This window comes from Oncorhynchus tshawytscha, linkage group LG07, assembly GCF_018296145.1.
Source record: "Oncorhynchus tshawytscha isolate Ot180627B linkage group LG07, Otsh_v2.0, whole genome shotgun sequence".
Taxonomy (NCBI): domain Eukaryota; kingdom Metazoa; phylum Chordata; class Actinopteri; order Salmoniformes; family Salmonidae; genus Oncorhynchus; species Oncorhynchus tshawytscha.
In genome coordinates, this window is record NC_056435.1 from 58,052,568 (window position 1) to 58,078,153 (window position 25,586).

Genomic DNA, 25,586 nt, shown 5'->3' on the forward strand with positions numbered 1-25,586 from the left:
ACAATCAAATTTGTGCATGAGTATGAACATTTTCTAAACGAGGTTCCAGTATGTTTGACTGTGTGTGTGTGTGTCCAGCCAGTGTATTGCAGGCCATGGCCGTGCTGGTCTGTGCAGAGATGTACCAGGTGAAGCGTCTGCAGCACCTGTGTGAGGTGTGTGTATGCGCCTACCTCCAGAGCATGCCTAGCCGAGAGCTGGCATCAACCGGCATCAGTGTGATCCGCCTTCTCCGCAGAGCTAAGGTTCGTGCGTGTGTGTGTGAGAGATATACAGTTGAAGTCGGAAGTTTACATATACCTTAGCCAAATCCATTTAAACTCAGTTTCACAATTCCTGACATTTAATCCTAGTAAAAATCCCGTTTTAGGTCAGTTAGGATCACCACTTTATTTTAAGAAAGTGAAATGATTTATTTCAGCTTTTATTTCTTTCATCACATTCCCAGAGGGTCAGAAGTTTACATACACTCAATTAGTATTTGGTACCATTGCCTTCAAATAGTTTAACTTGGGTCAAATGTTTCAGGTAGCCTTCCACAAGCTTCAAACAATAAGTTGGGTGAATTTTGGCCCATTCCTTCTGACAGAGCTGGTGTAACTGAGTCAGGTTTGTAGGCCTCCTTGCTCGCACACGCTATTTAGGTTCTGCCCACAAATGTTTTATAGGATTGAGGTCAGGGCTTTGTGATGGCCACGTCAATACCTTGACTTTGTTGTCCTTAAGCCATTTTGCCACAACTTTGGAAGTATGCTTGGGGTCATTGTCCATTTGGAAGACCCATTTGCGACCAAGCTTTATCGTCCTGACTGATGTCTTGAGATGTTGTTTCCATATATCCACATAATTTTCCAACCTCATGATGACATCTATTTTGTGAAGTGCACCACTCCCTCCTGCAGCAAAGCACCCCCACAACATGATGCTGCCACCGCTGTGCTTCACGGTTGGGATGGTGTTCTTCATCTTGCAAGCGTCCCCCTTTTTCCTCTAAACATAATGATGGTCATTATGGCCAAACAGTTATATTTCTGTTCATCAGACCAGAGGACATTTCTCCAAAAAGTATGATCTTTGTCCCCATGTGCAATTGCAAACCGTAGTCTGGCTTTTTTATGGCGGTTTTGGAGCAGTGGCTTCTTCCTTGCTGAGCGGCCTTTCAGGTTATGTCGATATAGGACTTGTTTTACTGTGGATATAGATACTTTTGTACCTGTTTCCTCCAGCATCTTCACAAGATCCTTTGCTGATGTTCTGGGATTGATTAGCACTATTCGCACCAAAGTACGAATCTCCTTCCTGAACACGGCTCCAGAACGCGTCTCCTTCCTGAGCGGTATGCCGGCTGCGTGGTCCCATGGTGTTTATACTTGTGTACTATTGTTTGTACAGATGAACGTGGTACCTTCAGGCGTTTGGAAATTGCTGCCAAGGATGAACCAGACTTGTGGATCAAATCAAATCAAATCAAATTTATTTATATAGCCCTTCGTACATCAGCTGATATCTCAAAGTGCTGTACAGAAACCCAGCCTAAAACCCCAAACAGCAAGCAATGGAGGTGTAGAAGCACGGTGGCTAGGAAAAACTCCCTAGAAAGGCCAAAACCTAGGAAGAAACCTAGAGAGGAACCAGGCTATGTGGGGTGGCCAGTCCTCTTCTGGCTGTGCCGGGTGGAGATTATAACAGAACATGGCCAAGATGTTCAAATGTTCATAAATGACCAGCATGGTCGAATAATAATAAGGCAGAACAGTTGAAACTGGAGCAGCAGCACAGTCAGGTGGAAGTTGAAACTGGAGCAGCAGCATGGCCAGGTGGACTGGGGACAGCAAGGAGTCATCATGTCAGGTAGTCCTGGGGCATGGTCCTAGGGCTCAGGTCAGTTGAAACTGGAACAGCAGCATGGCCAGGTGGACTGGGGACAGCAAGGAGTCATCATGTCAGGTAGTCCTGAGGCATGGTCCTAGGGCTCAGGTCCTCCGAGAGAGAGAAAGAAAGAGAGAAGGAGAGAATTAGAGAATGCACACTTAGATTCACACAGGACACCGAATAGGACAGGAGAAGTACTCCAGATATAACAAACTGACCCCAGCCCCCCAACACATAAACTACTGCAGCATAAATACTGGAGGCTGGGATGTCTACAAAAAACATTTCTGAGGTCTTGGCTGATTTCCTTTGATTTTCCCATGATGACAAGCAAAGAGGCAGTGAGTTTGAAGGTAGGCCTTGAAATAAATCCACAGGTACACCTCCAATTGACTCAAATTATGTCAATTAGCCTACCAAAAGCTTCTAAAGCCATTACATACTTTTCTGGATTCCAAGCTGTTTAAAGGCACAGTCAACATAGTGCATGTAAACTTCTGACCCACTGGAATTGTGATACAGTGAAATAATCTGTCTGTAAACAATTGTTGGAAAAAAATACTTGTCATGCACAAAGTAGATGTCCTAACCAACTTGCCAAAACTATAGTTTGTTAACAAGAAATTTGTGGAGTGGTTGTAAAACGAGTTTTAATGACCTCCAACCTCAGTGTGTGAACTTCCGACTCCATTCCAAATCAACCCCTACTCCTTAACCTCTCCACACTCCTATATATTTAAAACATTGGATCGGTGGAAGCAATATGGTGAAGATTCTCACAACCATATAATCATATTCAGATATACAGGAGTGCCTAGAGCAGGGCTGTTCAAGTCCGGTCCTGGTGGGCCAAATCACTTCTGGTTCATGTTTTTAACTGGTAGTTAATTGCACTCACCTGGTGTCCCAGGTCTGAATCAGTCCCTGGTTTGAAAGAGGGCATGAAAACCAGGCGTGTTTTGGCCCTCCAGGACCGGAATTGAACAGCCCTTTCCTAGGGGAAGGATTTGGTATTCAGCAAGAGAGTGTGTATGTGTTCTCTCTTCTGTGTATGTGGCTAGCTCCCACAATCCTCAATGGTCTCTTTTCCTTCACAACCTGACGAAGACCATGGGTCTATCATCTGACCATGGTTCTAAATAATATTCCTCTGCTTGTATTCGTTCCTTATCTGCACTGACAAACTTCTCCAGCAGCATCCTCCACAGTGCTTTCCAGAGAGATGAGACGAGGAGAAAACACTTCAGACTATTGAGATGCACCCCTTGAGGTTTCAACAAGGTTTATAACTCTGTGCCAATAAAGAGAGAAATGATTAAATAATGCTAGTAATTTTTTTTATTTTTTTTTTTACAATCCTTACCACAAACATGCGAGGATGTGGTTGGTGAAAGCCACTTGTATCCTAAGCTGTGAAGTGTTTCTACCATTGTGCGGTCACCTATCCAGCTTTCAGGTCATTGGTTAAAAAAGCTTGAGGCAAGGAGAGCATATGCACGCACATTTCACAGTGTTGGAAAATGACATTTTCCATGTGGAAGTCATTGTTGTATTCTGTCTTGCAGTTTCTATTTTAAAAGCTACAACCTAGTTGACTTACCACCTCCATATCCCTCTTTTTAGTGACAGTACATATTTCCTCAAACAGCTGACACGTACCACATTTATATGCGCACCAATGACCCATTGTTATTCGGGATACTCGAGTATTCTGTTTTTGAGTTGATGCATATAAACATCATATCCTTACATTTTGTTAATCTCGGTTATGAGAAACCTGGATAAGAAGCCTGGGCTATGCCGATTTTAGACTTGATACTATGGCATGTAAACATTTTGTTTTTCGCAGTCTGCGGAGTCCGTTTTGCATATCATGGATGTTGTGTGTTGATGTTTTCATCTGATTGTGAAACAAATAACTTAAAGTAACCTGAGTAGTTTGATCCACCATAATAATTAATTTGGCTGATAGTCTGTATTGGACCATATAGCCTACTGGCTACTTTCACCCCTAATTTAGACAAGTTTCTGTTTATAATTCCCAACATTTGGTAGGCCATTTATTTGTAAACTATAGTTAGATACATGCATCTTCTCTTCTGTTATAACATGTTGCCATAAAGTAGTGCTCCACAGAGTATTGTCTTAACTAGATTACTAATGAATTATATCAATGTAACAACGGTAAAGTTGTCTTTCGTTTAGGGACTGGGGAGAAAAACGCAATAACTCAAACAGTGAAAAGATTCCTGTGCAAAATGTCATCAGTTTGACTGGTTTTAAGAGAATGAAAAGCTGAGAAAATGATTTAACATGTTTCTGATAAGATTTCAGTTGGTCTGGTGTGCATATTTTATGCGGTTGAAATACTGTCTACTTGCATAAGTGTCAAATGTAACAAAAGTTACAGTACATTTGCATTTTCTCATGAGATGCTGAAATAAATCATTTATCCACTCATGTTAGAGACAAAATTAACATTTGTTCGATCATTTTAATACAAGAAATGCATACTTCTGCAGGAGTTAATATTACGGTACATATGAGAGGTTATAAGCCTACAGTCAGTGTCCATACTTCAGTAACTAAGCCATTTAAACATTTGGAATATTCGGTTCATGGATTCAGGCATACTCGTGAGTGGGATATCAAAAGGTGCATGTTAAAAGCTTATCCCAAATAAAACCTGAAGCGGGATATGAGCTACTTACTATCAAGAATACTATGAGTATGTAAACGTGGTCACTGTTCCCCTCTCTCTCACAGTGCCACAATGCAGAGCAGCTGTATGTATGGCTACTCCACTTCATAGCCAATAACTACCTAATCTTCAGCCACAAGCCTGACTTCCTGGAGCTCTCAGGTGAGAAACCATAGGGCAGATCACAGGGCATATTAATAAGTCAAAGCTACTTACTAAGTACAACTGGTGTTGCAAGCCCTATGCGTCGACCAACTGAGCAATTGGACCTGCATGACAGTCACCATAAGCTCTGGCTGATGCAAGCTGTTGTGAAAGCTAATGTCTTTTTGTATATAATTTATCATATGATAAAGTGAACTGTAAACCCATTCAGTAGACATACTGTCAGTTTTAATAGCACAGATTATTAAGTAGAGGACAAATTCTGAAAGGGGACATATTACAAGTTAAATGAATAATTATGACTGCCGATGTAGTGGAATAGTGGATTGCTAAAGCGTGTAAAAAAAACATTTACACCTTCCAATTTTGTAAATAGGGCTTGTACACCTACGACGCTAAATTGGCGTTCACCTTTCCTAATGCCTGTCAAGCCACGAGGTCCCTGGTTATGACAGATTTTGAAGACACACTGGTTAATAAGCACACAATCCATGTTTAGTAGCATCTACAACAGGATTATTTCCATTAACAATGTCATAGCACACAATATATCAGGTCAAATAGATGGGTCTGGAAGGGCACAAGTGAAGAGATAAAGACTAGAGAGTAGGCCTACTACACATTCACACTGTTGCAGTTCTCAGGTGTAAGCACAGGGGTATCAGGCAGAACACTTAGGCGGCTTGATGGCTTCATTGAAAATGTTTGTTTAGGCAATGACAGAAAAATGTATCCTGGCACTGTTTGTGTGCAAGAGCGAAAGGTTGACATGTCGCCATGGTGATATCATCACACGGCAACCTTGTGTTTTTGTCATCTCGGTTGACAGAGGAGGAGCGGGAACAGGTGGAGAGACTGCGCTGGCCATCCCGAGGCTACCTGCAGGAGCTGAGCGAGTATCAGCAGCGCCGACGCAAACTCAAGAAGTCCCGCTGTCTCGTCATGTGACACCCACCCGCCGCCACACCCTGGAGAAATAGTGAGAGACCGAGAGGAGAAGGTGTGGGGCAAGAGACAGAGGACAAAGAAGAGGGGGAAAAGGTTGTCAGGGAGGACTTGAGAGAGAATGAGAGAAGACGCTATAAACAAACCAGACTTTAATTCCAAGCTATCTGCCTCAATTGGACAGTGAATAAGGGGAACAGAAAGCTATGCAGCTTGGGAAAAGAAGACCCAGAGGGTTGAGCGTGGAGCAGAAAAGGTCAAAGGGCGACGTCAACGGGAGGTGAAATGCAAGACTGACGCACCCTGGTCCTTTAAGATCAACACGTGACTGTCTTTGGGACAAAATGACTGATCTATTTAACCAGGGAGAATTTCAAAATGACAGACTAGGGTGGAAAAAAGAAAATGGCTTACATTCCAGGTTTATCTTTGCAGTCACGGTGGCTGCATATTTCAGAAGATTGCTATAGCATACTTGTGGTTCCTGAGATGTAAAGCCTTCTTCAGGTACTGTGCAGCTGCAAAAACAACCTGTCCATAGAGGATGCATCTATGGCCTGGAGATTATTGGTAGAAAAATGGCTGTGTCCATGGCGAACCATAACCCTTTTCAAGGCAAATTAACTGTGTATCCATGTAGAATGGACAGTGATCATCTTTGCCATCTCCACACAGGAGATACATATATTTTTTATTTAAGCGAAGACGGTGCTCAACTGAACATATGTGCACGGGAAACGTTCAAAGGAACAGGCTGAAACGCATCTAAAACGTTTGGGAGTGTTCTGTCTAATGAACGTGACCATTGATTGTGCATCTATAGAGGATGTCTATTTAATCTATGGACACAATCCTTCAGTCCCAAATCAACCCCATGGCACTACACCCTACACACTTGTTAATGTCCACTTCCTTCATATCCATAATGGTTCCTCAAGAAATGTCTAGGGCTATAGTTGATTTGGGTCGAGGCCACCATAACTGTGAGTACATAGTGGGCCTACATGGTTGTCTTACTGGGTTCTTCTGCAATGCTAAATCCTCAAAAAGAGAGCACCCATGTTTAACAGCATTGGGGCACCTAGAGACTTAACACGCACACACGTTCATTGAAACCCTAGCCAAACAACACCATCTGGTTTGACCACACCTCAAATGTGTATTTTTTTGCCATGAGATTATAATTGGATGGCGCTGCAACTATTTTTGTACTGTGTACTGCCTGTACCAGGGGGTGTTTTGTAACGTCTGGAGTGGAGCTAACTGCATGTGGAGACTAGAGGGTGTAGGTGTTTTATTTGGTGACCAGCCGGCCATGGGGCATGGTTGTATACAGTGATAATTGTGACCTGAGTCACTTGGAATAAAAACATGTTTTAGTAATACACGTTGGCACACCGCCTACTGAATCGTTATTGTACATCTGAAGACATCCCTTACTGAGCAGTCACGAGTGTGTTAGTATGCATTAATAATGCACATACAGTATGTCATGTGTTAAAGGTTAGTCTGAAGCTTAGATGCTTCTGTTGAATTTAAACTGTATAAACTCATACACACACACACACACACAAATCAAATGTATCTATACAGCCCTTCTTACATCAGCTGATATCTCAAAGTGCTGTACAGAAACCCAGCCTAAATCCCCAAACAATGCAGGTGTAGAAGCTCAGTGGCTAGGAAAAACTCCCAAGAAAGGCCAGAACCTAGGAAGAAACCTAGAGAGGAACCAGGCTATGAGGGGTGGCCAGTCCTCTACTGGCTGTGCCGGGTGGAGATTATAACAGAACATGGCCAAGAAGTTCAAAATGTTCATAGGTGACCAGCAGGGTCAAATAATAATAATTGCACAGTGGTTGTTGAGGGTGCAACAGGTCAGCACCTCAGGAGTAAATGTCAGTTGGCTTTTCATAGCCGATCATTCAGAGTATCTCTGGTGTCTCTAGAGAGTTGAAAACAGCAGGCCTGGGACAGGTAGCACATCCGGTGAGCAGGTCAGGGTTCCATAGCTGCAGGCAGAACAGTTGAAACTGGAGCAGCAGCTCAGCCAGGTGGACTGGGGACAGAAAGGAGTCATCAGGCCAGGTAGTCCACACACAGGCAGCAATTGCTACATGACATAGGCCGTACATCAGGGGTACTCAACTACTATTTGAGAATGTCCGGATATATATTGTCATTTATTGGCTCAGTGAGAAAAAAAACCCTCGCGACACAAAACTGTTCCCACCCCTTTTTAGAAATGTTGCCATTTTGAAGCTCATTCCTTGCAAATCTACACATTTTGCCATGGGGCAGAGAGAAAATCTTTGAGTTTTAAAGCAAATGTCCTGCAATTCTAAACATTTTGCCATGTCTTGGGTGTGTTGGGATACCTGAGTGACTCAACAAAATCAATGTGGGCCTCCTGGGGGTTGAGGCCCCTGGGCATGTAATCTGGCAATGATAACTCAATACTTAGAAATGTCCAGTTACACTACTTAGCTGACACGTTCAAATTAGCTCTAGGATCTGTCAGTAAATGATATAAGAGGAAATATACCCACGCACTACCAAATTCATTTAGAAATGAATGCTTGTGCATTGTACTATTACAATTCTCAACAGCAGCAAGTTAAAAGTATTCATTTTTTAAGCCGGGACCCTCGGTCTATATTGACCCCGTTCGTTGAGTATGGCTGCAGTACACTATAGTACAGCGTTTCTCAACATTTACTGTACCAGTGAAAGTCTTCCTCGTTTTTTTATCGAGCTCATGTATAAGACACATACAACATGTAAAAGCACCACTGGAGATACAACTCACCACCATAACTGTGCCTCTGTTACCTCCCTGTGTTTATTGCTATTCCATATAAAATCAAATCAAATCAAATTTTATTTGTCACATACACATGGTTAGCAGATGTTAATGCGAGTGTAGCGAAATGCTTGTGCTTCTAGTTCCGACAATGCAGTAATAACGAGCAAGTAGCAGTAATAACGAGCAAGTAAGCACACATAGAGCAAGTAAGCACACATAGTAAGCACACATATAGAGCCAACATATTAGGGAACTGGCAGTACATCTGTGTCTCTTTTCTTCCTACCTCCACTGCACTCACGCCTGAGCAGTCTCAGCTAAGCTTAGCATACTTTCCCACAGCAATGGTACCAGAAGACCAGGGGAACACAATGCTTGTGCTGGGCCCAGAAACATCCTAGTTGTGAATGAATAAACACATTAGATGAAGCAGAAACTACTGTATATATGCCTTATAGATTACATACCTTAAGAAAGCCTAACTACTTATATTGCAAATATAAATGCCGGGCAGTTATAGATGTCTCTCCCTATCCTAAGGGTTAATTACTATTACAGTGCCAGTCAAAAGTTTGGGCACCTACTCATTCAAGGGGTTTTCTTTATTTTGACTATTTCCTACATTGTAGAATAATAGTGAAGACATCAAAACTATGAAATAACACATGGAATCATGTAGTAACCAAAAGTGTTAAATATATTTGAGATTCTTCAAAGTAGCCACCCTTTGCCTTGATAACAGCTTTGCACACTCTTGGCATTCTCTCAACCATCTTTATGAGGTAGTCACGTGGAATTTCAATTAACAGGTGTGCCTTGTTAAAAGATACATTTGTGGAATTTTTCTTTCTTAATGGGTTTGAGCCAATCAGTTGTGTTTTGACAAGGTAGGGGTGGTATACAGAAGATAGCCCTACTTGGTAAAATACCAAGTCCATATTATGGCAAGAACAGCTCAAATAAGCAAAGAGAAAAAAACAGTCCATTATTACTTTAAGACATGAAGGTCAGTCAATCGGGAAATTGTCTAGAACTGAAAGTTTCTTCAAGTGCTATTGCAAAAACTATGATGAAATTGGCTCTCATGAGGACTGCCACAGGAAAGGAAGACCCAGAGTTCATTAGAGTTACCAGCTCAAATAAATGCTTTGCAGAATTTCAGTAAGACATCTCTGAACAGTTGAGGTTGAGGAGACTGTGTGAATCAGGTCTTCGTGGTCAAATTGCTGCAATGAATCCACTACTAAAGGACACCAATAATAATTTGGGTGGCAGGTAGCCTAGTGGTTAGAGCGTTGTGCCAGTAACTGATAGGTTTAGAGATCGAATCCCCGAGCTGACAAGGTAAAAATCTGTTGTTCTGCCCCTGAACAAGGCAGTTAACCCACTGTTCCTAGCTAGGCCGTCAATGTAAATAAGAATTTGTTCTTAACTGACTTGCCTAGTTAAATCAAGGATTAAATAAATAAAATAAGAGACTTGCTTGGGCCAAGAAACATGAGCAAAGGACATTAGACCAGTGGAAATCTGTCCTTTGGTCTGGTGAGTTCAAATTTGAGATTTGTGGTTCCAACCGATGTGTCTTTGAGACGCAGAGTAGGTAAACAGATGATCTCCGCATGTGTGGTTCCCACAGTTAAGCATGGAGGTAGTGTAATGGTGCTTTGCTGGTGTCAGTGATTTATTTAGAATTCAAGGCACACTTAACCAGCATGGCTACCACAGCATTCTGCAGCGATATGCCATCCCATCTGGTTTGCGCTTAGTGGGACTATCATTTGTTTTTCAACAGGACAATGACCAACACACCTCCAGGCTGTGTAAGGGCTATTTGACCAAGAAGGAGAGTGATGGAGTGCTGCATCAGATGACCTGGCCTCCACAATCACCCGACCTCAACCAAATTGAGATGAGTTGGACTGCAGAGCGAAGGAAAAGCAGCTAACAAGTGTTCAGCACATGTGGGAACTCCTTCAAGACTGTTGGAAAAGTATTCCTTATGAAGCTGGCTGAGAGAATGCCAAGAGTGTGCAAAGCTGTCATCAAGGCGAAGGGCGGCTACTTTGAAAAATCTAAAATATTAAAGATTTTGATTTGTTTAACAATTTTTTGGATACTACATGATTCCATATGTTATTTCATAGTTTAATGTCTTCCCTATTAAGTAGAAAAGAGTAAAAATAAAGAAAAACCCTTGAATGAGGTGTGTCCAAACGTGACTGGTACTGTGTGTGTAATATATATACACTGCTCAAAAAAATAAAGGGAACACTAAAATAACACATCCTAGATCTGAATGAATGAAATATTCTTATTAAATACTTTCTTCTTTACATAGTTGAATGTGCTGACAACAAAATCACACAAAAATCAAAAATCAAATTTATCAACCCATGGAGGTCTGGATTTGGAGTCACACTCAAAATTAAAGTGGAAAACCACACTACAGGCTGATCCAACTTTGATGTAATGTCCTTAAAACAAGTCAAAATTAGGCTCAGTAGTGTGTGTGACCTCCACGTGCCTGTATGACCTCCCTACAACGCCTGGGCATGCTCCTGATGAGGTGGCGGATGGTCTCCTGAGGGATCTCCTCCCAGACCTGGACTAAAGCATCCGCCAACTCCTGGACAGTCTGTGGTGCAACGTGGCGTTGGTGGATGGAGCGAGACATGATGTCCCAGATGTGCTCAATTGGATTCAGGCCTGGGGAACGGGCGGGCCAGTCCAAAGCATCAATTCCTTCCTCTTGCAGGAACTGCTGACACACTCCAGCCACATGAGGTCTAGTATTGTCTTGCATTAGGAGGAACCCAGGGCCAACCGCACCAGCATATGGTCTCACAAGGGGTCTGAGGATCTCATCTCGGTACCCAATGGCAGTCAGGCTACCTCTGGCGAGCACATGGAGGGCTGTGCGGCCCCCCAAAGAAATGCCACCCCACACCATGACTGACCCACCGCCAAACCGGTCATGCTGGAGGATGTTGCAGGCAGCAGAACATTCTCCATGGCGTCTCCAGACTGTCACATGTGCTCAGTGTGAACCTGCTTTCATCTGTGAAGAGCACAGGGCGCCAGTGGCGAATTTGCCAATCTTGGTGATCTCTGGCAAATGAAAAATGTCCTGCACGGTGTTGGGCTGTAAGCACAACCCCCACCTGTGGGCGTCGGGCCCTCATACCACCCTCATGGAGTCTGTTTCTGACCGTTTGAGCAGACACATGCACATTTGTGGCCTGCTGGAGGTCATTTTGCAGTGCTCTGGCAGTGCTCCTCCTGCTCCTCCTTGCACAAAGGCGGAGGTAGCGGTCCTGCTGCTGGGTTGTTGCCCTCCTACGGCCTCCTCCACGTCTCCTGATGTACTGGCCTGTCTCCTGGTAGCGCCTCCATGCTCTGGACACTACGCTGACAGACACAGCAAACCTTCTTGCCATAGCTCGCATTGATGTACCATCCTGGATGAGCTGCACTACCTGAGCCACTTGTGTGGGTTGTAGACTCCGTCTCATGCTACCACTAGAGTGGTACTAGGCTACCCTGGGGCGGCAGGGTAGCCTAGTGGTTAGAGCATTGGACTAGTAACCGGAAGGTTCAAACCCCCGAGCTGACAAGGTACAAATCTGTCGTTCTGCCCCTGAACAGGCAGTTAACCCACTGTTCCTAGGCCATCATTGAAAATAAGAATTTGTTCTTAACTGACTTGCCTAGTTAAATAAAGGTAAAATAAATGTAAAAAGTGAAAGCACCGCCAGCATTCAAAAGTGACCAAAACATCAGCCAGGAACCATAGGAACTGAGAAGTGGTCTGTGGTCACCACCTGCAGAACCACTCCTTTATTGGGGGTGTCTTGCTAATTGCCTATAATTTCCACCTGTTGTCTATTCCATTTGAAATTTATTGTCAATCAGTGTTGCTTTCTAAGTGGACAGTTTGATTTCACAGAAGTGTGATTGACTTGGAGTTACATTGTGTTGTTTAAGTGTTCCCTTTATTTTTTTGAGCAGTGTATATATATATATATATATATATATCACACACATACATACATGCATACATACATACACACACACACACACACACACACACACACACACACACACACACACACACACACACACACACACACACACACACACACACACACACACACACACACACACACACACACACACACACACAGTTGAAGTCTGAAGTTTACATACAGTGCCTTGCGAAAGTATTCGGCCCCCTTGAACTTTGCAACCTTTTGCCACATTTCAGGCTTCAAACATAAAGATATAAAACTGTATTTTTTTGTGAAGAATCAACAACCAGTGGGACACAATCACGAAGTGGAACGACATTTATTGGATATTTCTAACTTTTTTAACAAATTAAAAACTGAAAAATTGGGCGTGCAAAATTATTCAGCCCCCTTAAGTTAATACTTTGTAGCGCCACCTTTTGCTGCGATTACAGCTGTAAGTCGCTTGGGGTATGTCTCTATCAGTTTTGCACATCGAGAGACTGAAATTCTTTCCCAGTCCTCCTTGCAAAACAGCTCGAGCTCAGTGAGGTTGGATGGAGAGCATTTGTGAACAGCAGTTTTCAGTTCTTTCCACAGATTCTCGATTGGATTCAGGTCTGGACTTTGACTTGGCCATTCTAACACCTGGATATGTTTATTTTTGAACCATTCCATTGTAGATTTTGCTTTATGTTTTGGATCATTGTCTTGTTGGAAGACAAATCTCCATCAGGTTTTCTTCCAGAATGGTCCTGTATTTGGCTCCATCCATCTTCCCATCAATTTTAACCATCTTCCCTGTCCCTGCTGAAGAAAAGCAGGCCCAAACCATGATGCTGCCACCACCATGTTTGACAGTGGGGATGATGTGGTCAGGGTGATGAGCTGTGTTGCTTTTACGCCAAACATAACGTTTTGCATTGTTGCCAAAAAGTTCAATTTTGGTTTCATCTGACCAGAGCACCTTCTTCCACATGTTTGGTGTGTCTCCCAGGTGGCTTGTGGCAAACTTTAAACGACACTTTTTATGGATATCTTTAAGAAATGGCTTTCTTCTTGCCACTCTTCCATAAAGGCCAGATTTGTGCAATATACGACTGATTGTTGTCCTATGGACAGAGTCTCCCACCTCAGCTGTAGATCTCTGCAGTTCATCCAGAGTGATCATGGGCCTCTTGGCTGCATCTCTGATCAGTCTTCTCCTTGTATGAGCTGAAAGTTTAGAGGGACGGCCAGGTCTTGGTAGATTTGCAGTGGTCTGATACTCCTTCCATTTCAATATTATCGCTTGCACAGTGCTCCTTGGGATGTTTAAAGCTTGGGAAATATTTTTGTATCCAAATCCGGCTTTAAACTTCTTCACAACAGTATCTCGGACCTGCCTGGTGTGTTCCTTGTTCTTCATGATGCTCTCTGCGCTTTTAACGGACCTCTGAGACTATCACAGTGCAGGTGCATTTATACGGAGACTTGATTACACACAGGTGGATTGTATTTATCATCATTAGTCATTTAGGTCAACATTGGATCATTCAGAGATCCTCACTGAACTTCTGGAGAGAGTTTGCTGCACTGAAAGTAAAGGGGCTGAATAATTTTGCACGCCCAATTTTTCAGTTTTTGATTTGTTAAAAAAGTTTGAAATATCCAATGAATGTCGTTCCACTTCATGATTGTGTCCTACTTGTTGTTGATTCTTCACAAAAAAATACAGTTTTATATCTTTGTTTGAAGCCTGAAATGTGGCAAAAGGTCGCAAAGTTCAAGGGGGGCGAATACTTTCGCAAGGCACTGTACACTTTGGTTGGAGTTATTAAAACTCATTTTTCAACAACTCCCCAAATTTCTTGTTAACAACTATAGTTTTGGCAAGTCAGTTAGGACATCTACTTTGTGCATGACAAGTAACAGAGAACTGGAAGGAAAGGTTGCAAAAGGAAGAATTGGCTTTGGGGGTGACCAGTGAGATATACCTGCTGGAGCGCGTGCTACGGGTGGGTGCTGCTATGGTGACCAGTGAGCTGAGATAAGGCGGGGCTTTACCTAGCAGTCTTGTAGATGACCGGGAGCCAGTGGGTTTGGCGACGAGTATGTAGCGAGGGCCAGCAAACGAGAGCATACATGTCGCAGTGGTGGGTAGTATATGGGGCTTTGGTGACAAAACGGATGGCACTGTGATAGACTGCATCCCATTTGTTGAGTAGAATGTTGGAGGCTATTTTGTAAATGACATCGCCGAAGTCAAGGATCGGTAGGATGGTGACTTTTACGAGGGTGTGTTTGGCAGCATGAGTGAAGAATGCTTTGTTGCAAAATAGGAAGCCGATTCTAGATTTAATTTTGGATTGTAGATGCTTAATGTGAGCCTTGAAGGAGAGTTTACAGTCTAACCAGAAACCTAGGTATTTGTGGTTGTCCACATATTCTAAGTCAGAACCATCCAGAGTAGTGATGCTGGATGGGCGGGCAGGTGCGGGCAGCGATCGGTTGAAGAGCATGCATTTAGTTTTACTTGCATTTAAGAGCCGTTGGAGGCCACGGAAGGAGAGTTGTATGGCATTGAAGCTCGTCTGGAGGTTAGTTAACACAGTGTCCAAAGAAGGGCCAGAGGTATACAGAATGGTGTCGTCTGCGTAGAGGTGGATCAGAGAAACACCAGCAGCAAGAGTGACATCATTGATGAATACAGAGAAGAGAGTCGACCCGAGAATTAAACCCTGCAGCACCCCCATAGAGACTGCCAGAGGTCTGGACAACAGACCCTCCGATTTGACACACTGAACTCTGTCTGAGAAGTAGTTGGTGAACCAGGCGAGGCAGTCATTTGAGAAACCAAGGCTATTGAGTCTGCCGATAAGAATGTGGTGATTGACAGAGTCGAAAGCCTTGGCCAGGTCAATGAATACGGCTGCACAGTAATGTCTCTTATCGATGGCAGTTATGATATCATTTAGGACCTTCAGCGTGGCTGAGGTGCACCCATGACCAGCTCTGAAACCAGATTGCATAGGGGAGAAGGTACGGTGGGATTTAAAATGGTCGGTAATCTGTTTGTTAACTTGGCTTTCGAAGACCTTAGAAAGGCAGGGTAGGATAGATATAGGTCTGCAGAAGTTTGGGTCTAGAGTGTCTCCCCCTTTGAAGAGGGGGATGACCGCAGCAGCTTTCCAATCTTTGGGAATCTTAGACGATTGAAGCAACATCTCAAGACATCAGTCAGGAAGTTAAAGCTTGGTCGCAAATGGGTCTTCCAAATGGGACAATGAACCCAAGCATACTTCCAAAGTTGTGGAAAAATGGCTTAAGGACAGCAAAGTCAAGGTATTGGAGTGGCCATCACAAAGCCCTGACCTCAATCTTAAAGAAAATTTGTGGGCAGAACTGAAAAAGCATGTGCGAGTAAGAAGGCCTATATACCTGACTCAGTTATATCAGTTCTGTCAGGAGGAATGGGCCAAAATTCACCCAATTTATTGTGGGAAGCTTGTGGAATGCTACCTGAAATGTTTGACCCAAGTTAAACAATTTATAGGCAATGCTACCAAATATTAATTGAGTGTATGTTAACTTCTGACCCACTGGGAATGTGGTGAAAGAAATAAAAACTGAAATAAATCACTCTACTATTATTCTGACATTTCACATTCTTAAAATGAAGTGGTGATCCTAACTGACCTAAGACAAGGAATTTGTACTAGGATTAAATGTCAGGAATTGTGAAAAATTGAGTTCAAATGTATTTGGCTAAGGTGTATGTAAATGTACGACTTCAACTGTGTGTGTGTGTGTGTGTGTGTGTGAGGATATATATATATATATATATATATATGTGTTTCTTTTTTGTGAATTTCGACCAGCCCAGAATTGCCAGACGACCAATCCGCCCATGGCAGCAGTTGTGACTAACAGCTCAACTGGTGAATATTAGACATTCTGTACATAGGGATCTCTATGCATATACAAATATTTCTTTTGCTACATTAAATATAGTGTCTTATAAGCTTATGTGGGCTGCGCATCCTGAAAATGCATGTTGTGATGCATTTGATTTAATCTAATAGATGAAAATCATAGAAGCACAGAGGCTGAGGGATACCTTGATGCAGGTAAAAGAGCTTGTTTCACTCTTCACTTCCTTCTGCCTTGTATACTGCGTATGACACATGCATTGCAAACAATCTAATCTTGCGTTGCCAGACTCACTAATCTCACATTTGCTCTGAAGGGGGAGGGCTGGACCTATGCTACCAATAATTCAACCCATGCATTTTTTATTCAGTTATTGAGGAAGAATATCCATATGCTGTACCTTGGTGGAAGCTTATGACAAAGAAAATATACAGAAGTTTTGCATCTGTTGGCAATCCTGAGCCAAAAAGGGTAAACTACAAGGACAGAAATATTATTTAAATCTACATTAGGCTATGTGTTGTCTCAAGGTGGTTGTAGAGGACCTGTTTGGCCAGCAGGTGATGTGGTTCTCTGGTCCCGGTCCTGAACTCTGGTCTCCAGCCTCCTGAAGCACCACCTCGGCTCCACCCAGTCTGGGAGCCTCCCAAAGAGACAAATGACTCCCTCATACTCTCTCCCCTCCTTCCAACTCTACAAATTAATCCTTTGCGCTTCCCTCTCCTCACTCCCTTTCGTGTGTGTCTGGGCACATACCTGGGGTAGTGTGTGTGCATCACTACAGAGCGCCAATGGACTGCAGCATCCCCTCCAGTTTCCCACTCTCATCCAGCTCTGCCACATCACTGCACTCTCCCACACATTACTCACCGATAAAAACCTGTGGGACCAACAAACACACACAGCAAAATATCATTAAGAATCGCAAAAGCAGAACCAGTATTTCTTAGGTCATGTAAAGTATTTCATGAGATGCGGAATATTCATAATGTCCATCAACTGGCCAGCATTAACCAAAAATGAGACTTAGGATGACTAGAACAAATCTATCATGTTCGGCATAATACTGTACATCTGTGTTTGATGTTCGCTGCCCTATTCATTGTTGATGGGATATGTAACAGACTGAAATCAATATTTCAAATTACTGTGTAATGTATCCATGCAAGCAGGACAATTCACTTGAGGTCAGGTGAATGTGAAGCTGTGCATGAGCAAAATGCTGCCTTCATTACGGATTCAGAATTCAGTGATGACGGCTAGCGAAATGAATATGAATAGTTTGAGCTTCAAGCCAATCAACGTTCATGGATTGCGTTGTCATTGAGATGGCTAATCAAAACACAAACAAGAAAATAAATGTGTACAATATTTTTTGCAATACAAATGACATTGCAAAAAAATGGAGATGTCGAGTTATTACGCTCGTCATGAACTCCAAAAAGCACTTCTCAAAAAGCTTAAATTGAGTGTAACAGACGTGAAACGGCTAGCTAGTCAGCGGTGGTGCGCGCTAAATAGCGTTTCAATCACTTACTCTTGAGACCTTGAAGTAGTGGTTCCCCTTGCTCTGCAAGGGCTGTGGCTTTTGTGGAGCGATGGGTAACGATGCTTCGTGGGTGACTGTTGTTGATGTGTGCAGAGGGTCGCTGGTTCGCGCCCGGATATGGGCGAGGGGACAGTCTAAAGTTCTACTGTTACATGAGCAACATCTATATTTGAACTCGCGCGCAACTGTCTAGATACAAATTTGCATGCAGTATTGTACACACAACAACAAATGAATAAGGTATTGAAATACTGGCAAGACTCGAATAAGAAACTCACCGTCCGAGCCCCAGTTATCTCCAAAAAGTAGTCCTGTAAACTGCTCATATCTCTCCGTCCTGTGATGTCAATAAATTCTAAATGCCCAGCTTTGAATGCAAAAGAGCAGGGTTGGCCACCGCTGCTGCCATAAGGAATAATGATTTTTAAAAAGACTGTAAAAAACATTAAGAACACTTTCCCAATATTGAGTTGCATCCACCCTCCCTTTTGCACTCAGAATAGCCTCATTTCGTCAAGGTGTCGAAAGCAATTCACAGGAATGCTGGCCCATGTTGACGCCAACGCTTCCCAGTTGTGTCAAGTTGACTGGATGTCCTTTGGGTGATGGAGCATTGTTGAAACTTTTGTTGAAAAATTGTTGTGTGTGAAAAACCCAGCAGCGTAGCAGTTCTTCACCCCAACTGGTGCACCTGGCACCTACTACCACCATACCCCATTCAAAGGCACTTAAATATTTTGGCTTGCCCATTCACCCTCTGAATGGCACACACACAATCCATGTCTCAAGGCTTAAAAATCCTTCTTTAACCTTCCTCCCCTTCATCTACACGGATTGAAAATGATTTAAGTGACATCAATAAGGGATCATAGCCTTCACCAGGTCAGTCTGTCATGGAAAGAGCAGGTGTTCATAATGTTTTGTACACTGTATTTGATAGCGTGACTGACTGGGTTTGAACCCATCTCATCTGCACAAGGCTGTGTTACGGGAACTAACGCAAGTCCTCAGATCTCAGGAAAGGTTGGATACTCAAGAGGGTGGTTGACCAAACTACCTCTGCTACAATTCACCCTCCTTTGACCACCTCCTCAGAATCAACTGACTATCAAAGTCGCTGCACCAATGTGACTGGCTGGATTTGAACCCGGGTCAGTTGTGTGTCATAAGTCTGCTAGGCCGTAGCGCTAAAGCCTGTAGGCATTTTCTCTAGGAGCCAGCACATCTTCAGGCAAGGTTACTCATCCTGTGGTTCACTGAACCAACTTAGTTACAATAGTTAAGTGAAATATATTATGGAAAATTATTTTCTGTCCTAGAATTTGAAATCCCTGGAACATGCATGCATTGCATGTGTGAAAATATTAAGGACATTAAGGGCAGCACCCCAAACGTCCCTGTACAATCAAAGTTGCTTGTAACTATTCAAAAAAATACCTTTGCACAGATCAGACCTTCATAACCATGGGTTGCATTCATACAGAACTCTTAACCAGGGGTCAAGGCCCATAATCACACAAATATGCAGATGGCATACAACTGAAAAGAAAGTCTACAATCGTCAATGTAAAGCCAAGTTGACTTTTATTTTACAGATTTAATGCATTTTCAGGTGGGCAGGTTCAGTACTCCTTCACAATCCATACAGTTCTGAGTCATCTTTCACACCAAAACATTGAGATGTCTTTTAAACACTTGTTTGCCCTTTACAACTTCTCAGTAAGACTGCTGAACTCCAACAAAGTGACCATTTTGCTGGGAGTGGACCCTGTACTGTAGTAGTCTGCTGGGATTCATGAGTGTCAAGATGCTTCAGAGATCTCCAAATAAGTATTTTTCATGTCTACAAATGCCTCTAAAACATGTTGAGCTCATGGTCCTTGCAGAGTTTGACTTTCAAACTGAAATGTAGTAACACTGGAATATAGTTTGAATTGTGACTGAAGAGGGCCTTCCTGTTTTTAAAAAGTGAGACTACCTCTGCTGCAGAGACCCATCCAACGGAAGCCCCAATCATATGACAGTACTATCAGACCTTACATCATTGGGGCTTCCGTTGGATGGGTCTTTGCAGCAAGAGTGCATAATCCTCAGTTTCTTACTTACAGTTCCCCCCCCCACTTGGAAAGCAGAGAGAAACAAGTTAAAATAAGTACTAGGATGCTACCCCAAAACAGAAATGTCATCTTCCAGGGAACACATTTTATATCCTGTCTCTAGTATCAGTGCTTCATAAATAAAGGCTGAACCAGTAATGTAGATATATACCAGAACAGTATTTCACTTTTTGGTGACAAACATTCTAACACAGGTTTGTAAACATAATATTTCCCTTGAGCTCAAGACCTTGTTTATTAATGATATCATGAAATTTTCATCCTTAATCCATGAATTCATCTGTCTGTCAAACTAAATCAGCATGAGTTGAATTCAAAAACTAAAACAGAAATGCTATTCGCAGTTCTTCCATAGTTCTGCTGCACTGACAAAACTGGAATCAAGGAGAAAATACATTTGTCTTTGTAATACAGATTTGTCCTCTGGTGGATGCATTCATTTATCAAACAGAACAGCCTGTTTTCCTTTAAATAAACTGGCGAGGCAATGCTCTAGTCTTTCCAGAGATTGGCTACTCTACAACAGCCCCCCAATTAAAAACACAAACTTTAGCCAGGTTGATCCTGAGTGCTCTGGCTAGTCAAACAAAAGACTACAGCAGCTTTTTCCCCCTTTTTCATAAACATGTTTTCTATCCAACAACTTATTTGTCGGTCAACTTTCCAATGTCGACAAAACAAAATACACTAGACAAGGTGGGATCTTTTTGTTTCAATAAAATTAATGATGCGAGAAATGGCGGTTGCCTTTACGCACAAATATTGATATAATAACCATTGATGTAAACTTGGGAGTCACACAATCATATCATGTGGTCCTCCCACTACACCTCGGGAAAGCATACAGTTTATGCTAGATTAAATAAGGTATTTACTTCACAGGGTGGTGAAAGTGCAGTGATGAGCTTGATGCTCTTTTCCAATAAATATTGAGGGTCTATTCTAGTAACATAATGATAGATGCTTGGCTGCCATTTGACAAATTAAAATAATAAAAACGCTCTCATGTAGGTAGCCTACTAGCACTGTACCTGGAGCTGGTGGCTGGAGCGCACATGCCACTGCCAGTGGGTACAGTCGCTATATAAAACGCAACATTTCTCTTACAAAACCATCAGTAGTTGAAAATGCGATGGAAACCAATAACTTTTTTAAAATGTGCACTACGTCATCACGCAGACTTTTATCCGACGATTTTATAATATTTGCATGAAAATCGGTCATGAATTGGATGGAAACCTAGCTATTTTCTCACCCTCCCGTGTTCCCCCCCAAATCTCTTACTCCCCCCATTTTACATAGCCGCCCACACACACACCTCCCTGACCTTTGTATTCCCTCTTTGACACCCCCCCCCCAGACAGACACACACCTCATGCTGGTGTGTGAGGCCTGTAGCCAGGTGGTTGTAATTCCCCCATGTAAACTAACACCTTAAGGCACCCTTTTGCACAGAGAGCAGAAACACTGACCCCTTGCTATCAGGGTATAATCCTCCTAAATGTAACCCCCCCATGGCCCTTACAACCCATATTGGTGTTGCGTCTCAATGGTCTAAAGTGGATTCCCCTCCATCTACTTCACCATGAAGGAAGAGGGTGAAGGGAAGATGAGCAACTGCTGACAATTGGGACGATACGTTGGATTATTATTATTTTTTTTAAACTAGGCAAGTCAGTTAATAACAAATTCTTATTTACATTGACGGCTTACACCGGCAACATCCGGACGACGCTGGGCCAATTGTGCTCCACCCTATGGGACTCAATCACGGCCAGTTGTGATACAGCCTAGATTTGAACCAGTGTCTGTAGTGACGCCTCTAGCACTGAGATGCAGTGTCTTAGACCACTGCGCCACTCGGAATCTCCTCTCGTGTGCAAAATGGCTTCAGAAAGTCAAACACATAAGGCCCATGTTTTTTGCATTGCTTTCGGAAAATATAATCTTTTTAAACAATAAATCATGTGTGGACCACAAAAACACACACACACACACACATCTGAACAGTCCAAAATAAATACATCTTTTTTTTTTTTTTTTACTTAAATACAAGTATAATATTTTCTCTGCTTTCAAAAATAAGTTTAATTTTTGGGTAAAGTCCTTCAAAGGCTAGAAGTGTTAAGTATCCCCCTACCCCCACACGCATGTAGTCCCCTTCCTCTAGACCAGTGTTGTATAATTGAAGAGGAGCTTCATGAGAAACCATTACGAGAAGGGGGGGGCAGCAGAGACAGGGGGGTCTGAATAAATGAAACGCCCTTGCTCCGCACACCCCTTAAACCACCTCAAAACTGTGTGGTCTTGAAACTGTTGCTCTAGCTCCAGGATTGGGAACTGCGCTGGTCAAAGTCAGCGATGAGGCGCTTGATGTGGGCCAGCTTGTTGTGCAGGTACTCGCAGCGCTGCTTCTCCACCTGGTAGTTTGGGCTGTGCTGCAGGGTGACACAAAGAAAGTAGACTCCATAATGTTACCTGATATGCAGTGTTTAGAAAGCCATTCATAACGTTTTTTTGGGGGGGGTTGAATTACTGTTACTTGACTGCTCAATGTTCCGGCGCTGTGTTTGGTTCATAAAACACAATGCCTTGAACTGTATAGAATGCTTGTTTTGTTAGTCTGCCTCCCTGGACAGCTGTAACCAAGCTAAGCAAAGTCAATTAAACATCTAATGTTACTTACGGGCCCTTCCCAATAATGCAGAGAGAAACAAATAAAAATAATTATGAGGAATAAATTGAAAAATACACCATCAATAGAACACACCAGCAGCATACAACCCTGCATCCCACTGCTGGCTTGCTTCTTAAGCCAAGCAGGGTCGGTCCTGGTTGGGAGACCAGCTGCTGCTGGAAGTGGTGTTGGAGGGCCAGTAGGGGGCAGTCTCTCTGGTCTAAGGATATCCCAATGCCCTAGGGAAGTGAAGGGGACATTGCCCTGCATAGGGTGCAGTCTTTCGGATGGAACATTAAACGGGTGTCCTGAATCTGTGGTCGTAAAAATGGCACTTAACAATGACCATGGGGTCAACACTCATACAATAAGTTCCCAACCTAACCTCGAGCGTTCTGACAAAAATGCTTGCCGTGCATCACCCTGCTAGGTGCTACACATTGGTGGTGGATGAGGGGAGTTTCTCCCTACCATGTAAAGTTACAGAAAAGCGCTATATAAATCCAATGAATGATTAAGATTTAGCCTTGGTTAGCCCATTTTTAAAGTCATTAAAGGGATATCTGGATTTTGGCAATGAGGCCCTTTATCTACTTCCCTCGAGTCTGATAAACTTAGTATACCGTTTTTGTGTCTCAATGTCCAGTATGAAGGAATTTCTAGGTAGTTTCGCGAACATGCTAGTAGATACCCATAGGCTTCCAGAAACTACCTCTAACATCCTTCATACCGGACAGACACAAAAATGTTATGCACGAGTTCATTGGACTCTGGAGAAGTAGATAAAAGGGCCTCATTACCAAAATATCCCTAAGTAGTTTGCTAGTAGTTAGCGCTGGCCACATTAGCTAACTAATGCATAATGAGTACTTTAGCTAGCCAGCCAGCCAGCCCGCCCTTTGGCTGTATTTGTATTTATTATGGATCCCCATTAGCTGCTGCCAAGGCACTTTTCCTGAGGTCCAGCAAAAAAGGCAATTATACATTTTAAAAATGCCCTCAGGCCTCTACTCTCACATATCTATAACACCAAATCTATGTGTACATTTGTGTATAGTGCGTATGTTATCGTGCGTTTGTATGCATGTGTTTGTGTTGCTTCACAGTCCCTGCTGTTCTATAAGGTGTATTCTCATTTTTAAATCAGATTTTACTACTGGCACAAGTTACTTGATGTGTAGTAGAGTTCCATGTAGTCATGGCTCTATGTAATACTGTGCGATTTTTGACGTACCGATTCCATGGCACATTGAATTGACACGCAAAACAGATTCAAAACTTCGAAATTTAAATTATACAAAATTTTTGCAACCAATAGAATGATACAATCTTCAGCTCTGCAGATTTTTCTGCAAGGAGGCAGTCATTAGATCATTTATTTTGGTACTGTCCATATGTAGCTCGTTTTTCGTCACAGGTCCGGGAATGGCTGAAGAATTGCAACACTTACCAAAAACTAAACGCTGCAGATAACAATACTGGGTGATTTGAAAAGTCAGTCAATCGATCAGTAATATAATCATTATTTTAGCAAAAATGTATATTTAATTTACAATCTGTATTAGCTATGAGAATAGAAAGGTAGAAGGGTGGGACTTATAACAAGAACCATTGTAAAACATACAGGGTTTGAAAAATTTATAAAAGGTTCAGAAATTTTGTAAAATGCAGTTACAAATAGAAATCAAACTGGATGCTCATCAGAAATAGAATGACTAAAAACAACCAATATGTAACTATTGTGTCTAAAATATGTATAATCTGAAGGTAGAAGCCAGTGTTACTGTTTATTAGTTTACTCCATTTTTTGGGGGTGGGAGGGGTTGCAGGGAATAAAAGTATATTTAAAAAAAAAAAGTGTTTATTTTTGGGATATATATATATACATATATATATATATATACATACATACATACATATATACATACATACATACACACACACAGTGGGGCAAAAAAGTATTTAGTCAGCCACCAATTGTGTAAGTTCTCCCACTTAAAAAGATGAGGCCTGTAATTTTCATCATAGGTACACTTCAACTCTGACAGACAAAATGAGAAAAAGAATCCAGAAAATCACATTGTAGGATTTTTAATTAATTTATTTGCAAATTATGGTGGAAAATAAGTATTTGGTGACCTACAAACAAGCAAGAATTCTGGCTCTCACAGACCTGTAACTTCTTCTTTAAGAGGCTCCTCTGTCCTCCACTCATTACCTATATTAATGGCACCTGTTTGAACTTGTTATCAGTATAAAAAGACCTGTCCACAACCTCAAACATTCACACTCCACTATGGCCAAGACCAAAGAGTAATAGAGTAAATACTGTGCGCCTCCCATAGCCTGTTCTGGACTTGGGAACTGTGAAGAGACCTCTGGTGGCATGTCTTGTGGGGCATGGGTGTCCGAGCTGTGTGCCAGTAGTTCAAACAGACAGCTCAGTGCAGTCAACATGTCAATACCGCTCACAAATACAAGCAGTGAGGAAGTTAATCTCTCCTCCACTTTGAGCCAGGAGAGATTGACATGCATAGTTGGATGTACACAGAGAGCTAACATTACAAGGGCAAGCCGTGATGCCCTGTTCGAAGCCAATTGCAATTTTCCTAAGTCCCTCTTTGTGGCACCTGACCACACGACTGAACATTATTCATTACAAGATTTAGTTGAGGTTTACTGAATGATTTGTCCCAAATAGAATGCTTTTAGTTTAGGAAATATTTATGATTAACTTATTTCTTGCCACCCATTCTGAAACGAACTGTTAAGTGTTGCTGTCACATCAGTTGCTGTGGTAGCTGACGTGTACAGTGCTGAGTCATCCGCATACAT

At 42.4% G+C, this 25,586-nt stretch overlaps 2 protein-coding genes across 8 annotated transcripts in view; one reads left to right on the plus strand and one right to left on the minus strand.

Annotated features, from left to right (window-relative positions):
- The window catches only part of rhobtb3 (Rho related BTB domain containing 3), a 37,654-nt gene extending 30,576 nt beyond the window's left edge, over window positions 1-7,078 (plus strand). For 2 of the 3 annotated variants that reach the window (XM_042324693.1, XM_024427927.2), the window contains exons 11-13: window positions 79-245; window positions 4,639-4,735; window positions 5,568-7,078. In XM_042324693.1, coding sequence (XP_042180627.1) covers window positions 79-245; window positions 4,639-4,735; window positions 5,568-5,686 — 383 coding nt within the window. In that variant the 3' untranslated portion in view covers window positions 5,687-7,078. Of the gene's footprint in view, window positions 1-78; window positions 246-4,638; window positions 4,736-5,567 lie in introns of those variants that run through there. The other variant, XR_006083799.1, reaches the window with a different exon arrangement.
- The window catches only part of ell2 (elongation factor for RNA polymerase II 2), a 61,990-nt gene continuing 41,303 nt past the window's right edge, over window positions 4,900-25,586 (minus strand). For 4 of the 5 annotated variants that reach the window (XM_042324691.1, XM_042324692.1, XM_042324690.1 and 1 more), the window contains one exon: window positions 19,525-22,512. In XM_042324691.1, coding sequence (XP_042180625.1) covers window positions 22,396-22,512 — 117 coding nt within the window. In that variant the 3' untranslated portion in view covers window positions 19,525-22,395. Of the gene's footprint in view, window positions 5,707-17,164; window positions 17,289-19,524; window positions 22,513-25,586 lie in introns of those variants that run through there. The other variant, XR_006083798.1, reaches the window with a different exon arrangement.